Consider the following 18,819-nt stretch of genomic DNA (forward strand, 5'->3'; position numbering starts at 1 on the left):
GGTATCTTCAGCTCTGGTAAAGCTCTTTCCCTCAAACCTATTGGAGAAGTGTCACAGGACCTTCACGCTGTGAGACTGACTGCATTACTGGTCCATTTACAGTCATGTTGAAATTACACAACATTTGTGCAGAATTATTAAAAAAAAGTTGAGTGCTGACACTAGGCTGCATACCAAGCCTTTTGGACATTTTATTGGCCTTATCTCCCCAGGTTCTATATTACTTGTCTGAAGTGTCTGATACTGGCCATAGGTGCTCATCTCTACAGGTACTTCTCACAGCCTGCCATCTTATATTTTCATGTCGGACAGGCTTATGTGTCTTTTTAGCATCTCAGATTTTGCACCTGAGAGGCCCTTTCCAGTTTTGGTCCATCTAATTTTATGTTTGAAAAACTCCCCCCCCCCCCCTCCCCATGGGCAAATCAGTTTCTAGGTACTATGTGGACAGATCAGAGTCCTTGTAAATGGATGAACAACTCTTTTGCTTTCTTTGTTAGGATGCACCTGAGCAGGAAGGTCATGAAGCAGACCATTTCTACATGGTTAGCTCATTTTTATTTATTTTTTGTTATAGTAAGTACAAGAAGATCCTACAACCAGCACCAAAGTCATGTTGTTCCACAGCATTTGCTATCTCATTTACCATTTTCCATAATGATGTTTTTGCTGACAAATACACAGCAACATTTTAGACGTTCTATCATATTGTTTTTAGATACTACAAGTTGGACATAATGTCTAGGTCCTAGCCTTTCTTTGGATCTACCTTGTCAGTTGCATGTTCACAGAGAATGACCACTTAAGAGGATTAGCTAGGGATATTGAAGGTAGATCTGTTCTCATCAGGTACAAAAGTTATGATTATTCACCATAATGATAGATCTGTAAGAAGACCCCTTTTTAGTAATAGATCCTCCCTTAAGCCTTTTATAGGTTTGACCTTTCTTTCTTTTGCCTTCTTTTTAACATTCTTTGACTTTTCTCCAGGCATAAAACTGGAGCAAGATGATTCTGAGGAGCATTAAGGGATGTGGAAGAGGGTCTGGTATCATGGGAAAGTTACTTGTTAAGTAATCTTATCTTCTGTAGTGCAAATTTAAATGGTTTCTGAAGAAAAATCTTCTTTCGGATTTATGGTTAAAATCCATAACTTTCATTTATGAAAAATTATTATTTTTAAAGCCATAAATAGAAAGTACTTGTTAAAAGGTGAAACTATGAAAACAGTTTATGAAAAGTATTTTCTTTTGACCAATAGATGGTGAGAAAAAGACTGAGTATATTAGTAGACCAGTTTCATAGGTTATATAGGCTTAGCAACCCATGTAGATGGAACATTGTTAGATGGTCTGGAGTCTGGATGAATATTGGATGTGATATGTCTATACTCAGCAAAGTGAGAAGAATGAACATGAGAATGGCTCTCTTATGATCAATGACTTTTGCCTCATCTCCGTCCTCCCAATCAATGACTTTTGCCTCATCTCCGTCCTCCCAATCCATGGCAAAATGTTTGAAAAGTTAACCTCCACCCAGCATGTTGCATACCTTCAGGCTTGGAAGATCCTCTCAAAGTAACAGTATGGTTTTGGTCAAGGAAAGGAATGATGAATGCACTTTATACGCTCACTGATGACATTCTCCAAAACATGAGTAGAGGCAAACTTACTGGAGAGAGATACTGATTTGACAATAGGTTTTAGCATGGTTGATCATAGCCTCGTAGTACATTCACTACAAACAGCACATATCAGCCACCAAGGTTCACAGTGGTTTTAAGGGCTCCCTATTAAAATGTTGGCACTCAAAATGCAGAATGCCGACAAGTTGGGAACCCCCCCCCCCAAAATCTCAAAGATCAAATCTAAAAAAAATCGCTCTTCTCCTTTAAACAACTTTTTGCAGTGGGGGCAAGCCACCCCTACACCCTCCCATGTGGGGAGCAAGCCCCCCCCCCAAACTTATATATACCAGTTCTGAGATTGCCATACCTCAGAGAAAAGGGAATATTCCAAGAAATGGCATCTTAGATCTGATATATACAAGTCCGTACTTTTGGCCAGTCAGTCTCCATAGAGTCATCCCAACATTTGAAATGGTTACCGGTTTAAGACATTCTTTGCTGACAGACATTTTAAAATATGCCTCTGTTCAAGTAATCCCCAAATCCCCCTTTCTCCTCGGGGTTCTACGGGGTACAGTGTTGTCCCCCAGTAACTTCTGTATGTCAACAAACTACAAGCAGGCCTCCCACAAACACCAGTCATTTTATAAGCAGATGATGTGGCATCTACAAAGCAACTCCCTCCCCTTTAGTTATCAAAACCCTTCTTGAAAAATGCCCCACATCCTTTCTTCCTGGCTGAACAATTACAGATTCATACTTTAATATTAAAAAAAATGACCATGCTTTTCAGTATACTTGGAAGTTATCAGAATCCCCACAGAACTAAACTATTTTCTTTTCAGTCTGAGGAGTAATAGGAATGGTCAGTCACTACAAGTGCTTGGTATTTGGCTTTACACCAATGTCTGCTTTCAAAGATATGACCAAACCCAAAGCAACCAGTCTTCTCTTTTGGGCTAAGAAAATCTTACACTGTCTTTCCCCAGAAGAGATGGTTGCCATTGGTAGGCAAGTTCTCCTTCCACAGCTTTAATTTAGTTTTATCATCATCACAAACATCTCGGGCAAGATTCTCAAAACACTGCAAACTATTTGCAACAGAATCTGCAGATTTATTACCCCTTTTCCTCAAAGAAAACACCATTGCTCCATACTTTCTAAAGCCATATGGTTCCCACTTTACAGCAGATCCGCCATACTATTAGCTGGACAAGTCTGCAGACTGATTAGTCTTAACTCATTTCCTTTTCTCTTGGGTAGACTTAGATGCACCCCATACATCCTGAGATCCCTCACTCCATCAACCAATCATAAGGCTATGCTCTACAGAACATTACTTCCCCAAGCTTGGTCCAAGAGTTTGTATAGCCATTCTTAGGGTTGCCACTTTTTAGAATGCCAAAAGTGGGACATTTTTTATGATGATATAATATTTTGCGGGACAAACCCTGTCCGCAATTGGTGCAAAGGACTGGAATTTGTTTTGTCAAAATAAAACCTTCCTCTTGTAGAATTTGAGTTATTTTGCTGTTTCGCATAACATTTAGGGCATTTCAAGTACAAAATAACCTTTTTATGCAACTGTTAGAGGAAATGTAAGAATCAAGTTTTGTCCTCAAATCTCAGGACATTTCCCATTTTTCATGTTTTTTTTTTTTTCACAGACTGTAATGGCCCAAATAGGGACTGTCCCACTTAGAGGGAGAGGTAGTAACCCTATCTATGCTTACAAATGTTAAATCTGTAGCTATGTTCCCAAGGTTTCACTTTGAACTGGAAACCTTCCTGTTCAAAGAATGAAGTGCAGATGCTTTCACAACAGAGGTATTACCTAAAACAATCCCCCCAATCGACTTTGACACAGTACCTGTCATGCTGTTGCTAGCATTACATGTTCTCAGCAACTCATCTGACTTCTCCTACTTTCATTCTACCCTACTTCCTACTTTTTTGAAGTACCTCTTCTGTAAATATTGTGTATAATGCTGTAGAGGTGTCTACCATCAATAAACATTGTTTTGTACTATTGTGTTAAGCACTGCTGGGTAAGTATTATAACAGTAGATGTTCTTATAGATCACTGTAGTAGTAGCCTAAGCTGTTTTGCTTATACCCTGCCAAGGATATCATCAATCAGCCAACTTTTCAAAGCTTTAGGGGGGCACTTTCCACGTGTTGCAACTGTCAGGAGCTTGAGCAAGGTTCCTAATAAAAGACAGAGCACAAAAAGCACACACACAGCTTCAGAGCTTTCTTGCCCCCAGGGAGGCAGTAGCCCTGAAAGGACAATAAAAATGAGTAAACTGTTTATACAAAAGTATGTATGTATGAATGTGTCTGTGTATAATATACACACACACACACACACACATATATATATATATATATATATATATATATATATATATATATATATATATATATATATATATATATATATATATATATATATATATATATACGTACATACAAGTGTATACATATGTAGAGAGTGAAAGATATAAGTATACAGATGTACAAATATATATACCTACAAATGTATAGAAAGAGAAAGAAAGATATACACGTGTGTGTGCGCAGTATGCACACACCCTGGCAATACAAAAACAACCAAGGAAGGGGGAGAGAGGAAGCTGCTATTGCAACAGTGCTCTGTTGTTATGGTAAGTTACGTTTACTTACACAACTGTACTATATTTTACATTAGATCACTGTTGCAATAGCCAGAGCTATTCAGGTAGATTACCATGGCTTTGAAATCTGTTGGGAAGAGGAAGTAAATTAAGAATCCAGGAGTCCCTGGTGAATAGTTACATTTTCCCTTAGCACTTTGCTTGTGGTCTTCCAGAGGTTTTTTGCAGCACTGCACTACTGTCAGGTGGAATACTAAGCCTAGCCGCAGAGGTACCAACACCTCTATCACCAACTAACCATTCTTAAGTGTGACCTCCTTTCCTGACCATATAAATGTACCAACACTATGGATGGACAATTTACCACACTTTCTGCAGCCAGCTTGGTTGACATTGGCATCCTGAGGCACTGTAACAACTGTCTCATGTGCACTGACAACCCTCTACTCCTAGTCCACACAAACTCAACATGTGACAGGTGCAACTGTGTTAAGAACCTTGAATCCATGCTCTCATACACCACTCAGGACATATGACAATGAGCAGGTTGCCAGCATACACACCTCAGGTCTTACTCCACCCATACCCACATCACACATATGTACATATGTGGAGGTCCTCACTAGAAAAATACCTAAACACCAGAGACCTCCCAAACACAAGCACTCTACATGTAATACTTCCTCTGCACAACACAATACACATATTAGCTCATGCACCACTGTCTCGCTTATCAAGCTCTTAAGGCAAAACACAAAAACGTATTAGTCATAGGTGATTCTGTCATGAGACACACAGATGTCTCTCTCACTAGGATGGTAAAGAAAAGGTCACGGTCATCCGTCTGTCAGTTGCCAGGATGCGCCATATGACGCATGCACTCAAGTCCTTCAATCAACAACAGGTACTGTTATAACTCCGTCATAGTCCATATTGGTGTGAATGACCTGAGATGTACCTTTCTGGACTATATGAAGAGAGACATGACTGAGCCCTTGGTATATGTGTCTCAGGCAGGTATGCCCCTAGCCTTAAGCAGCATTTTACCTTCACCTAGGATGATGCTTCAATACAAACAGAAAATAATTGACTTCAATAATTGGTTTAGTTTCTGGTGTCATTCTAAGGGGATCCAGTATCTGTTGGCCTGTGATGACATGATCGACAGACCTCGATGCTTTGCCAGAGATGGTCATCTGTCACCCTTGGGATTTCAGCTACTGACTAAGGCTGTTGCCACCCCCATAGTGCTTTTTTTTAGGAAGTGTCTCAAGGACAAAATTCCAGACATCATAACTCCATCTAAAAACAACCTAAAGATTATGCTGCTAAATGCTAGGAGTCTTTTAACACGAAACTGCACTCACTGGAAGCAGTCCTTACCTTGAAAGACTAAGACAATTGTGCAGTCACAAGACCTGAGTCAAGGCTGTGGAGAGCACCCCAACCATGTCAGGTTACACCTTCTTCCACAATTCAGACCACAAACTAAAGGCATGAAGACTAAAGGAGGCAGTGTATCAATATTCATTAAAGATAAATACACCTCCAGATTGATTAAACTGTCTGATTCCCTGGAGATACATCAGGTACAATTAACTGTTGGTAGGACACCTGTTCAAGTCATTGCCAGCTTCAGGACCCCCTCCATGAATCAGGGCACCCACTTTGTCCATTTGGATCTACTTGAGTCTTTCAAGATACATCCGAACACCATGGTTTTGGGTGACTTTTAACTACCCATCCTTTGACTGGGTAATTTACGTATTCTCAAAATCACTTACCCAAAGGTTCCTCAACTTTAACTCCAATGCTCTGGACCAGCTGGTTGACACCCCCACAAGGGGTGTCAGCATCCTGGATCTGGTGCTTACCAGTATGGGGGACCACTGTAGCACCCCCACTGTGAGGTCTTCCTGGTGAGATTTGACCACATTTCAGTCTCATTTGAAGTAACTGTCACACCTGACCCCCCCCCCACCTAGCAGCAACTAAACTAAAAAAAACTTCTCCAAAGCAGATTATAACCTATTACAGAATGGTATAAATAGCTTCACTGCACTTCCCCCCTCAGATGGAGCTGACACGTATGCCGAGTTCTACACCAGTGTTTTATACAGACACCTGTATAACTGCATTGACTCTGCCATACCTGATAGGACCAAAACAAGCTCCTCAAGGAAGAGCAAAACTGCCTGGTGGACAACTGCCATTAACAGGCTTTACAATAGTAGGAAGAAACTGCTAAGAGTAAGAGGGAGCAAATCCCAAACTGGAAACACTCCCTCTTCAGCTTAAATAAGCAAATAAGACTTCTTGTGAAGTCCTGCAAAGCAAACTACAAATCCAAAGTAGCTTCCTCAACTAAGGACAACCATAAGGTGGTATTTAGTGACATCTGTAACCTAAAATGAAAGGCCTAGATTTGTGCCGAACTGGTAGTTAATGATACCACATGTACTGAGCCTGTGGACATGGCTAACTTGTTGGCCAACAGGGTCTGCAAAAACTTTGCTCCCCTGTCCCTGCCACACGTACCCCAAGACATCCCTACCACCTGTCCCTTACCTTGTACCTCTAAAGAACAGGTTGTAAATGCTCTTTCTAAAGCCAAAAACACAGCATCTGTGGGGCCTGATAAGATCCTAGGCTGTGTCCTATACGGGCTCCAACAAGAATTAGCAACACCATTGTGTGCTCTTTTCAAACATAGTGTAAGCACCAGTTTCATCCCAGCAGAATGGAAAAGCGGCTACCACTATTCTGTTGCACAAGGGTGGTACTTCCACTGACCCCCGGAAACTACAGACCAATTAGCCTGACTAGCCTTATTTGCAAGGCCATGAAGCCAATCATCATGGACCTTCTCAGCAATTATGTAGGTGATCTCCTAACACTTGACCCTACACATGTTTGGGTTTGTCAGAGGGAGATTATGCCTGTTAAACCTGGTGGACTTCTTCAAGACAGTCATCAAGGCCCTGGATGAGGAGAAATCTATGCATACAGCCTGGAACCAAACAAGAAAAACTGACAGAGGTCCAGGGAGCACACAAGTCCAGTATACACCACACAGCTAGTAGCAACTACCAAAGATTTATTGAGCAAAAAACTGCAGACAAGCTCTTTCGTCTTACATCAAAACTTCATCAGAACTGCAGTAATCACATAAACACACAATATAAAAGAACATCCTTTAGTCATGTGGTTAAAACCGACCAATACAAATAATACTAAAAAAAAAATAATTAATTAATTAAAAACTTGTAAATGTAATGACAGCTTGAAACACTGTGTATTAGTGAAAAAACAGTGCCAAACAGGTTACAACAATGTATATACAACAGATTATAAAGATGACTGATGAATTACCCCTCCATACTTTTCATTTTTAGGATTGGGGTAGTGGAACAGCAGTCATTAAGCCCAGGGGGAGTAAGGGCATCACACATCAAAATCCAGATTAATTCTTTTCTGTAGAGGTGGTGTTCTGTGGTAAAACCTCTTGCATCCCATTCCATATAGTCCAGCACTACAAACTTGAAGTGGTGGTCAGGAAAAGCTGAAATATGCCTATACAAGGCCCTTTCTTGATGTCATTCAAGATTTCATAAACTCTTTCAGCTTACGACCAGTCTTTCCAGTATAGAACGCCTTACAACATTGACAAAGAGCTCCATATACCACCCCCTTGGATACACAATTGAAGTGTTTTTTTACATTAAATTTCCTATTCCTGATGAAAAAGAGTCTCGCAATAAAATATGCTGACATTAATTGCAATGATTGCATTTGTACATGCCCTTAGGTCTACTTGAATGACTCACATCACATTTAATTTCTAAAAGGTTCTTAAAAGACTTGCCCTTTCTGAACACAACCTTTGGCTTGACCCCAAACAATTCTTTGCCTTCATTGATACTCATCACAGTTGGCCAAAAATTATGTACTGTGTCCACTACATCATAGATGTGCAGAAATTAATGATAATTGTGCTTAACCACTTCGAAGAGAAGGGAGAAAAACTATTACTGAAGCCAAAAGGGGCACACCTCTGTTATCTTTGGGAGTACTTGTGGATCCTTCGAAGAACCCTGGAATTCAGTGGAAAGGTTTGGAAAGGGTATACAAGAACATTCCCATCCATGGGATTGAGAAAGCCGTTATCTTCCAGGCCTGTTTACAAAGAATCTTGGAGCACATTTGTTTTGTTTGTTCTGCGAGGAGGTGAGCAGACCTACCTGAGGTGTTCCCCACAGCTGGAACAATTCCTGGAAGACTCTCAAGTGCAGTTTGCATTTGTGAGGGTCTGTCCTGGTCCTGCTTAGCTTGTATGCTACATTGTTTTGCTCTGGCAGAATGTATGAAGCCTGAAGTGTCAGATTGTGCAAAAGGGGTAAGATCTGGTTCCCCCTTGTTTGTTGATGTACCACATCATTGTGGTGGTGTCTGTACAAACTCATTTAGGTGGTAAATATCAGAGATGAGTTAGTGCTTTCAGAGCATTTATTACTGCCATCATCTGTCTCTTTGATATTTATATGTTTTTGTCTGTGTTGTTTGTTCCACAGACCTTCCACTTTTATACCTGTTTAAAACCAGTCCCCCACTCAAGGTCTGATGCATCTATTGTGACGGACTGAAGGTAGAATCAGAGACCTGGATTTCAAGAGAACTGATCTACCCATTGTAAAACCTTCCTCCTTACAGCCCCTAGAATAGGAATCTGAAAAGATAAAGGTTGTAGATGCTGAGTCCAGATTGACCTGAGTTACCACTGAATTTTTCTCTTGAGAAGTCTGGTGAAAATAACCATAAGAATCATAGAAGCCATGTATTCCAATATCCTGAAAAATACCATGGCAGATAGCTAAAGTTTGAGTGAAAAACTCTGTAAGATACAATTCTACTTTGTCTGAGGGTAAAAAAGCACTTCTCAGGGCAGAATATAGTAAACATCCCAGGAAAACTGTCTGTGTGAGAGAGGCGATAAAAGATTTCTGTGCATTCAATTGAAACCTCAGACTGAGAAGGACATTTTGAACACTTGCCAAGGACTGTTGACAAATGGAAAAAAAAAAGTGTCCAAATAAATCATCCCAATATGGAAAAATGTGAATGCCTTGAAGCCTGCAATAAGCAGTTACTGGAGTCAGATGCATTGTAAATACCCCTGGAGCAATAGATAGTACAAAGGGTAGGACAGAAAAGCCATCTACAAGGGACCGTGTTAAAAGATTGAGAAAGAAAGTCTCCTCTTTCTTTGACAAAAGAAAATCCTTTGAACAAAACCCTTTGCTCATCTGGCAGGCATAGGCAAGCATGACTTCCATGAACCCCTGAGATAACATTTCCCCAAGAACTGCAGGAAACTGGGATATTTAGATTACTGAACAAGGAAGAATCCCCTAGAAAGGAGGGAGGGAGAAGGGACTCCCATTGCCAAGGCACATATAGATTCTGAGAGGGGGAGATTGGAACCTGAAGAGGTAAACGGTCATCCTGATTTTTGAACTGTCCTTGATTTTAAGTGTATCCCCCCCCCCTTTTTTTGGGGGGGGGGGGAGTCTCCTTGCCATTGCCTTTTTTTAAAACCTTAAGTTTTGGCACCTTTCTCCGTAAATTGCTTTTTGAAAAAGGGAGCTGAAGTAAAAGGAAAGTGTTTATTTGCTTTAGAAAAGGAAGTTTGGATAATTTGGGTAATCCACTTGAATTAGCATTCTCCTTTCATCAAATCTCTGAAGAACCTCAGCTGCACAAGGGCTAAATAGAACGTCCTTGTCCAGGGGAAGAATTTAAACTTTTAGTCTCAACATCTTCAGGAAGAGTTTGAGAATGTAACTAAGCAAATCTTCTTATGACTGGCCCAGAATCAGCAGCTTTAGAAATGGCATTAGCAATATCATAAGAACATTTTTTAAGGAATGTTTAACTACTTGAGAAGCAGATAAAAGAGATGCAATCAAAATGCAATCAAAATGTTCACCTCAGAAGAGGGAAAATTAATAGTTAACCTTTTCATGTTCTCAAAAGACAGTAGTCAAAGTTTTATGTTAACATTTGAGACTGGAAGCTTAAAATTCTGAAAGTTTAAAGTGCCGGAGGATAAACTTTTCCAAATTAATAAAAAGCTGTCCCTTTCTTGTCAGAAGGAATGGGATTAGTATTAGCACTTTGTATAGTAGAAGCAGTTTTGGATAAGGAAATCACTGCTGGGCCTGCTTTAGGGTTAGAAAACAAGTATTTGTGAGTCTGCGGTTCCTTCTATAACCTATCAGACTTCCCAGGGACAGGAGGTTGACTGTCAAGTAAGCTACAATTGTCAGGAAAACATTCTCTAAAACAGCTAAAACAGGAGGAACAGTTGCAGATTGTGGAATATTCATCTATGTTGTTGTTGTGTCTTTCGGCTTATCCTGGTTAGGGGTCGCCACAGCGGAACTCCGGTCCGCTAATGTTTGGTAGTGGATTTTTACATGCCGAGTTACCAGCCCTGACGCACAACCTTCAACGAAGGCACGCTCATTCACGTATACCTCCACACAGAAGACGCTCTAGCTGAGAATCGAACGGGACAACGTCTTGCTGTGAGGCGGCAACGCTACCGCAGCCTCACTACCTAAATCATAATACATTTGCTGGAAAACATGAAAGTCATTCTCCTCCCCTTGAAAAACTTTTCATTTTAGATAAGGTTTCTGAAAAAAAACATCTGGAGGGAAATCTGAAGCAACATGTTCCTCATAGTCAGCAGGATCAGAATCTTCAGCTTGAGAAAAAAAAGCATTCTCCCTCTTAGTCTATAGAAATAGAAACAAGAGAAGCTAAGTTTTTAACTTTGTTTTCTTTTCCTGTGGACTTTCCTGGAAAATAACTGATCCAGCGCAGGCTCTCTTTCTCAGTTTTGCAGTAGACCTTCACCCATTCCTTCCCCCGAGACCGACAAGACAGGGTACTCCCTCCCTCACCTAGGACATCCCTACAGACACAGAGGATGTGTCCATTCCCCGGTCTTTAGTGACTCTAGGTGCTACACCAGAAAAAACATGGAAAATGATGGGTGGTCTAAGGATCCAGGTCTGGACACAACAGAGTCACCTGACAGTGGCCGAGGCACAGAAGGAGCAACTTTTGTCTTGTGCATAGCAGAAGGAAGACCTGGAATAACTGCTGTATTGGTCCGGCCAAGAAGGAAGCCTGGAAGACAGGTAGTGTAACCTGTAAGAGTCCGTACAACTATTCATTTATTTATCCTTTGTTAACCGGGTTTGTCTCTCTAGGCTAGTAGCTACTTTTCAAGGGAGACTTGAGGTGGTATTTATACTACTAGGGGAAATTTGGCCAGTCAGACAACTGCTTTTGAGGTTAAAAGAACTGACCACCCCCAAAACACCAGATCCTGTCCTGACACATAAATTGTATAACATTGTTAGAGAAAATTCAAAAAACACAGTAGCTCAGACAGTTGATTACAAGAGTAAAACAAAATGACAGTGCAAAGAAAGTAGGTTTCCTAGCCTAAAATATATAATTGTCATAGAAAAAAACACCAGTTTTCCTTACACATATCAAATAGTGGAAGATTTTCCCCAGCAGGGAACTTACCCGCACAGCACAGCCTTGAAGGATCAATATCTGACTATCTGTTCCAAGAAGCCGACGGAAGGAGCACACTTCAGCTGCAAGAAAGCTCTAAAGCTTTTTGTATTCAAACTGTCTTTTATGCAAAGCTCCTGGCAGAGCACATGGAAGCTGCCCTAAAGCTTTGAAAGGCTGGGTGATTGGTCATACTTTTGGCAAGATGTAACCTAAATAGCTTAGTTTACTGCAGAAGTGATCTAATTCTGAATGTCAGTATTTTCTCGTGTGCCAGTATTTTATGGTTTGTTCCTACTTTGTTGATGGTTTGTTTATGCTTGAGTAACCCCAGACTGAGCCTGAAAATGGTTCATGTGGTTCAAAGTTCTTCTACCTTAGTTAAACAATGGTTGATGTAGGATCTTGTACGGCAGCTGACATACATGTCTTCTTATGAATGGAAAGCATGTTAAAGAGCTGTACAAACTGAAGGAAATTTCGTTAAGAAAAAAGATGCCATAACAAGGTGTTGTATTTAAGTATGTTAATGTAGTGCATCATGAAAAATGATGCATGTAATGCCACAAAATACATTACAAACCTTTAGTAAAAGGTAGGGGAGAAAGCTGCATGTAAATAAACTTGGGTACTGTCTACCCTACCTTTTTATGCCATTATTATTTTCAGTATAAATTATGGGCTGCTCGATTTCTTGCTTTAAGATGCAGTTCTTCTGAATGTCTAGATTTATTTTCCCATTCCTTTTACTTGATTCTTCTGAATGTTTTAGTGATTTTATCAGCATAAATAAAGATGGTTAGTTTGAAAAATTATGTTACAGTATGTCAATTGTGTATTGTAGGTGTAGCAGATGGAGTCGGAGGATGGAGAGACTATGGTGTTGATCCTTCCCAGTTCTCAGGGACTCTAATGCGAACGTGTGAGCGCTTAGTGAAGGAAGGACGATTTGTACCAAGCAGACCTGTAGGAATTCTCACCACAAGCTACTATGAGCTGTTGCAGAACAAAGTACCTTTACTAGGTAGGTATTTCTACTGTTGGAGAACTGTCATTGTTATCACTTCTTGTTCTCAAATTACATCTTTCTTACAAGGGTCCAGTTTTATTTGGATTGAGATAGTTTAATTTTATCACAAGGTGAGTGTAGAACTCGATCTGTCCTTATTTTTGTGGGACTGTTACAATTTTTAGTTGATGGCAGTTTTGCTCTTCCTTGAGGAGCTTGTTTTGGTCCTGTCAGGTACGGCCGAGTCAGTGCAGTTATACGGGTGTTTGTATAAAGCTCTTGTGTAGAACTCAGCTTGGTTGCCAGTTCCATCTGAGGGGGGAGGTGCAGTGAAGCTATTTGTACCATCCTGCAAGAGGTTATAATCTGCTTTGGAGAAGTTTTTTTTAGTTTAGTTGCAGATGGGGAGTCAGGTGTGCTAGTTACTTCGAATGAGACTGATTTGTGGTCAGATCTTACCAGAGAAGACTTCACAGTGGCGGTGCTATAGTGGTCCCCCATATTGGTAAGCACCAGATCCAGGATGTTGGCACCCCTTGTGGGGGTGTCATCCAGTTGGTCCAGGGCAATGGAGTTAATGAGTTGAGGAGCCTTTGGATATGCACAAGTAAGTTACCTAGTCAACGGATGGGTAGTTAATCACCCAAAACCATGATGTTGGGCTTTTAGAAGTGTAACTTTCTCTGTACAACCTAGTCTTCTGATTACTATTGTACTTTAGTTAATAACTGAGCAAAGAGGCTCTGATTTGTGCTATGTGGAGTATTGTTCTTCATGTATGTAGACTTAGGTTGGTTGTTTTAGACACATGGCACCTCCAGTAGATCAACACAGAACATCATAGGCGTAACTTCCCCATATTGCCTACATTATTAAGCACTTGGAACCATGGATTTGCACTTTCCAGCTGTCTCTTTAGACAGCCTGACTGAAATGGGTATCCTAGACAATATAGAAATTGTGTAATGTTTACTGACAATTACCTATTACTTAACCAACAGACCCAATGTATAAGAGATGTAGTTGTACAATGTTATTGGAGACAAAGTTCTCGCACAAAACCACAGCAAATAACCAGCAGGTTGTCAGTACCACACACCACATTAAACAAAGCACACACAGCTCAGACCAAATACATAGACCTTCATATGCTGAGACTCTAAAATATAACCTACCTAAACTACAAAGGCCTTCTAAAAGTAACCTAAGAAGCAAGTATATAACATAGGCAGCACCCACCATGAAATGTCACATTAAGTCACTTCAAGTGTTCATAAGACAAACCCCCACACAATCCAGTATCCTAATTATAGGCGACTTCATAGTTGTGACACAGCAGTGCACTACTCATCAGGTTGTAAAAGAAGTATGTCATGGTAGGTTGCTTATCAGCTGCCAGGATTCACCACATTATGCAAGCAATCCAGTCCTTGCACTACAAACACACATATGATGCAGTCATAATACACAAGTGTAAGTGTAAATGACTGGAAAGGTACTTCCTTGACTATATGAAGAGAGACATGATGGAGCTCTTGGAATGTGTTTCTGAGGCTGGTATGATCTTAACCTTGAGCAGCATTATACCATCACCAAGAATGATACCAGAGTACAAACAGAAGTTAGTTTTCAATAATTGGTTTAGCATTTGGTGTCATTCACAGAGGCTACAATATATTGGCCTAGGAGGAGAAGGTAAACAGTCCTGTGTTGCCAGGAATGTTAGTCTTCTGAAGCTTCCAACATAAAGAATCTTTATAACATTAGGGTATTGCTGCTCAATGCTAGGAGCCTTAACAAAAAAAACCTCCACTCCCTGAAAGCACTCCTTACTCTGGAAAAAATGATAACACCGATTCATGCTTCAAGAAGAATGGAAGCATTCCATCAGTGTAGAGCATCAGTGCATATCACCTATTCAGGGTCACCTCATTAGACAAAGGCACTAAAGGCAGGGGTGTCTCCATATTCTTAAAAAATATTTCACCTGTCTTAAGTTGTTTGACAAGATAATGACCTGGAAGTCTTCCACGTCCAATTTACTATTGGTAAAAGTATTTATTATGGCATAGCTAATGATAGGACACCCCATATGTCCCACTTGTCCCAAACATCTTACTTAATCAGTATGAAGTTCCTATGTATTAAGCCAAACACCATTCTCCTGAGAGACTTGTACTCAAGCATACATGTAAGAAATTGTAAGAACTTCATCAACACATACTCTCTGCACCAATTAGTGTCCACCCCAACCAGAAGTGACAGAATCTTGGGTTTGGTCCTTACAGATATGGAGCAGTTTTGTTCCCTACCAATTGTAAATCCTTCACTGGTCAAATCAGGCCACCAGTCAGTCACATTCACCGTAAGACTGAAGCAACTTCCAACACCTTGATATTCAGAGATAATTCAAAGACTAGTCTAGTAAAACTGAGTGATCTGCACATTACAAATGATGCACTCTGCTCCTGTTTTTGTCACAGTTGTGAAATTGTATCCATCTAAGCACCATCAACTGCAATATTATCTGCATTATTGCTTGTCAGGTAAATTTACAATGCTGTATTTGTTAAAAATGTGAATGTTATTATTTTTTCTTCTGTTTTGCATTTCTTTTGTTCTGTTTTTACATGATGCTGTTATTTATTGCTTCCAATTTTTCCTTTACATATTCCATGTTTGTGTAAATATTTACTTAACGTGGTCCACGTTGTTGCTGAAAAAGGTCTTATCGACCAGCCAAATTACCCAGTTATCAAACTGCAGTAAATAAATAAATTCAAAAGCCCTTTTCATTTTGACGACTCTTACTGCTTATGCAGAATACTTCCAAATTATGTGCACATGTAAATAGTTGCATAGATGCAACTGTCCCCCTCAGAAATAAATACAATACAAATTCAGAACTAAACTTCTATGGTGGAACCCTAATATAAACAGGCTTATTAGTAAAAGTGGAAAAAATTGTTCTAGCAGTGTAGAGTACATTTCTGACTAACAGTGACTACCTTTGTTACTGTCTATTCCTTGAGGTACTTCTCTCCTGTCCTTTCTCTCTCCCTCTCTGCATTGTGCATTTTCTGTGCGTGTGTGTATGTATACATTATATATATATATATATATATATATATATATATATATATATATATATATATATAAAATGTGTGTGTATACTGATTTCAGTTTCGTTACCACCTCCTTGTTTCTTTAGGAAATCTGGGTGCACTCTAACTGGGATTCATAGTCATGCTATAGGGGAGTGCAGCTCATACTGCACAGATTTGGCGAGTTGCACTTCTGATTTAGTATGAGTTATAGTTGTATACAAAATCCATGGCTATTGGATCACATTAAAATATGATTTGTATTACAGAGCTGCTCAGCTAAGCAAGTTGTCCATCTGCTGCATGCCAATGATGCCCAAGGTTTAGTTCAGACAATGTCATCTTTTACTAATTTTCTTGAATTTACTTTTCAATTTAATAGTTCCAATATTAAGTTTTTGGGCATTGACCTTGGGAAGAATTTAATGCATAATAGGTTTATAACAAGTATTTATAGAAAACCTTTTTACAGTAATTCATTCTTATACTTTCAAAGTAATGATCCTTGCCATCAAAAGAGAGCTGTGGTCAAAGGCCAACTTGTTAGAGCCTCTAGAATGACCTCAAGGGATGATGACTTTTTAAATGAATGTAACCTTTTAAAAACAATGTTTATTAATCGTGGGTATCCGATTTCACTCATAAGTAATTTGATCAGTGAAGTTCAAGGGAAGAGTCAATAGGGGTTTTTTAGATGTATTTTAACTAGAGGCTACTTGCCTGCAGTGGAGCCTGACAGTTTGGTAAATGTTTCATCATGCTGTCAAAATCTACAACATGGAACTCAGGTTAGGTATATCACTAGTTTTTTGACCCAATATTCAGATATTGCCATTGAATTTAGGAACATTTTGATTAATAATTGGGACCTCATTATACAAGATCGGTCTATTTACTTGGTACTAGACCGATTGTTACATTTAGAAGAGGTCCCAATCTCAAAATGTTATTTGAAACTCCCAGTACTAAATACAAACAAGTACAAGGGGTGTTTAAATGCGGGAGATGTAAATACTGTAAGTTTATTTAAACTGGGTCAACTTGTAGGATCAGAGGGGTTAAATATTTTATTAAGGACAAATACACCTGTGAGATCCAGGGAATAGTACATCTGGCCTCATGTGAGGTTTATTCAGCCTTTTATTTAGGTAAAACTGAACATACATTTAAACAGCGTATTTACGAACATATTTATAGCATAGGCAGGGGTATTAGCACCAATGCTTTAGCTAGACATATATTTGGGGCACATAGTTTCCAATTCACCATTGTGGATAGCATTCAGAAAAATCCTAGAGGGGGTCCTTGGCAGTTTAAATTGGAGGAACGGGAATTATGGCAGCTACAAACAAATGCACACATTTATCCTGGTTTAAATGACGCTTGTTCAATCAAATGTTTGCTGAAACTGAAGGCCTTGGAAAGATAATAAACAGTTTAGTTTATTTAGTAAATTTTAATATGCAAGTGTACAGTTGCATTCATTTATTAAGGTTTTTCTTATATATGTTAATGACAATTTTTTGTTGGTTTATTATTATTATTATTGTTGTGACTAACATTTACGATTAACAAATATTTGTGCCGTGATGAGGCACAATTTATTTCTATTTTTTATGTGTGTATGTATATATCTATATATATATATATATATATATATATATATATATATATATATATGTGTGTGTGTGTGTGTATGTATGTATGTATATATATAAATATATATATATATATGTGTGTGTGTATGTATGTGTGTATATATATAAATAAATATATATATATATATATATATATATATATATATATATATATATACACACAAGTATATACCTTTTATATTTGTTTTAATTTGGTTATTCGGTTTTATACATGTGGATAATTTTTAGATAATTCTATGTATGAGGTTTTAGGCAGGAATGTTTCTTTAATAGTGAGGGTGTGTTCAGTTGTAATTAATTTAGATTAATGTAATTGTATGTTTAATTGGTTTTTCATTTCTTATATAAGTCTTGGTTTACTGGGTCATGTTGTCTGAAGAAGTGCATGGATTTTGTGTACGAAAGCGCTAACAATAAAAAGTATCTGTGGATTGGTTTCTCAGCCTTTTTGGCTTTGTCCATCTGCTGTGGTAGATGCCTTACCATACTGCTCAGTACAGGCACCTGCAGTGACACACAGACACTCTCACACACACACTCTCTCACACAATCTTTTTCACCCCTACTCCAGGATACAAAGATACACATGGGCATACAGACTTGAACACACAAACGCACACACAGCAGCTAGTGCCAGCACACTGTATGTCCACAATCATACTGTTCATACCAGGTATGGATTACTTTAGGCAGTGTACATCAGACATGCATACCCTCACAAAAAGCACTCCACAGTATACATTCACACTGACCATTCCCATGTGGTTCTTTTGCCACCCTCCTCCCATTCCCCCAACATGCATACACACTTTACTGTACTATTTACGTGGGTTGACAGTCTGAGCAGGGCGAAGTTGCTTTTCTTTACCCTGCTCAGCACCTCCAAATGAGATTTATAGGTGCACTAGGGTAAATTGCTACATACATTTATTTATTTTTTGCACTGTTCAGCATGGATCATTTGCCAAATGGGTGTCCGTGAATCACTGTACTATATAAGAATGCTAACAGTGCAGTGTCCCAAGTTAAATAGGGGATGCCCTTAGATTATCATAATTATGTGCAGGTCTGAAAACCCTCACTGATAAGGCTGTTCTCCTGAACCGCAAGGGATTCTATGAATCAGGATCCTAATGTGTGCTTTAAAAAGATACTTGTACTCTTTACATAGTATAGGAATGGTCTTTGA

The 18,819-nt window shown here is 39.2% G+C and overlaps 1 protein-coding gene across 3 annotated transcripts in view; it reads left to right on the forward strand.

Annotated features, from left to right (window-relative positions):
- The window catches only part of PPTC7 (protein phosphatase targeting COQ7), a 374,331-nt gene that overhangs the window by 33,757 nt on the left and 321,755 nt on the right, over positions 1-18,819 (forward strand). For all 3 annotated transcript variants that reach the window (XM_044068637.1, XM_044068639.1, XM_044068638.1), the window contains exon 2: positions 12,704-12,883. In XM_044068637.1, coding sequence (XP_043924572.1) covers positions 12,704-12,883 — 180 coding nt within the window. The remainder of the gene's footprint in view (positions 1-12,703; positions 12,884-18,819) is intronic.

This window comes from Protopterus annectens, chromosome 4.part0, assembly GCF_019279795.1.
Source record: "Protopterus annectens isolate FY-2018-M chromosome 4.part0, PAN1.0, whole genome shotgun sequence".
NCBI lineage: Eukaryota > Metazoa > Chordata > Ceratodontiformes > Protopteridae > Protopterus > Protopterus annectens.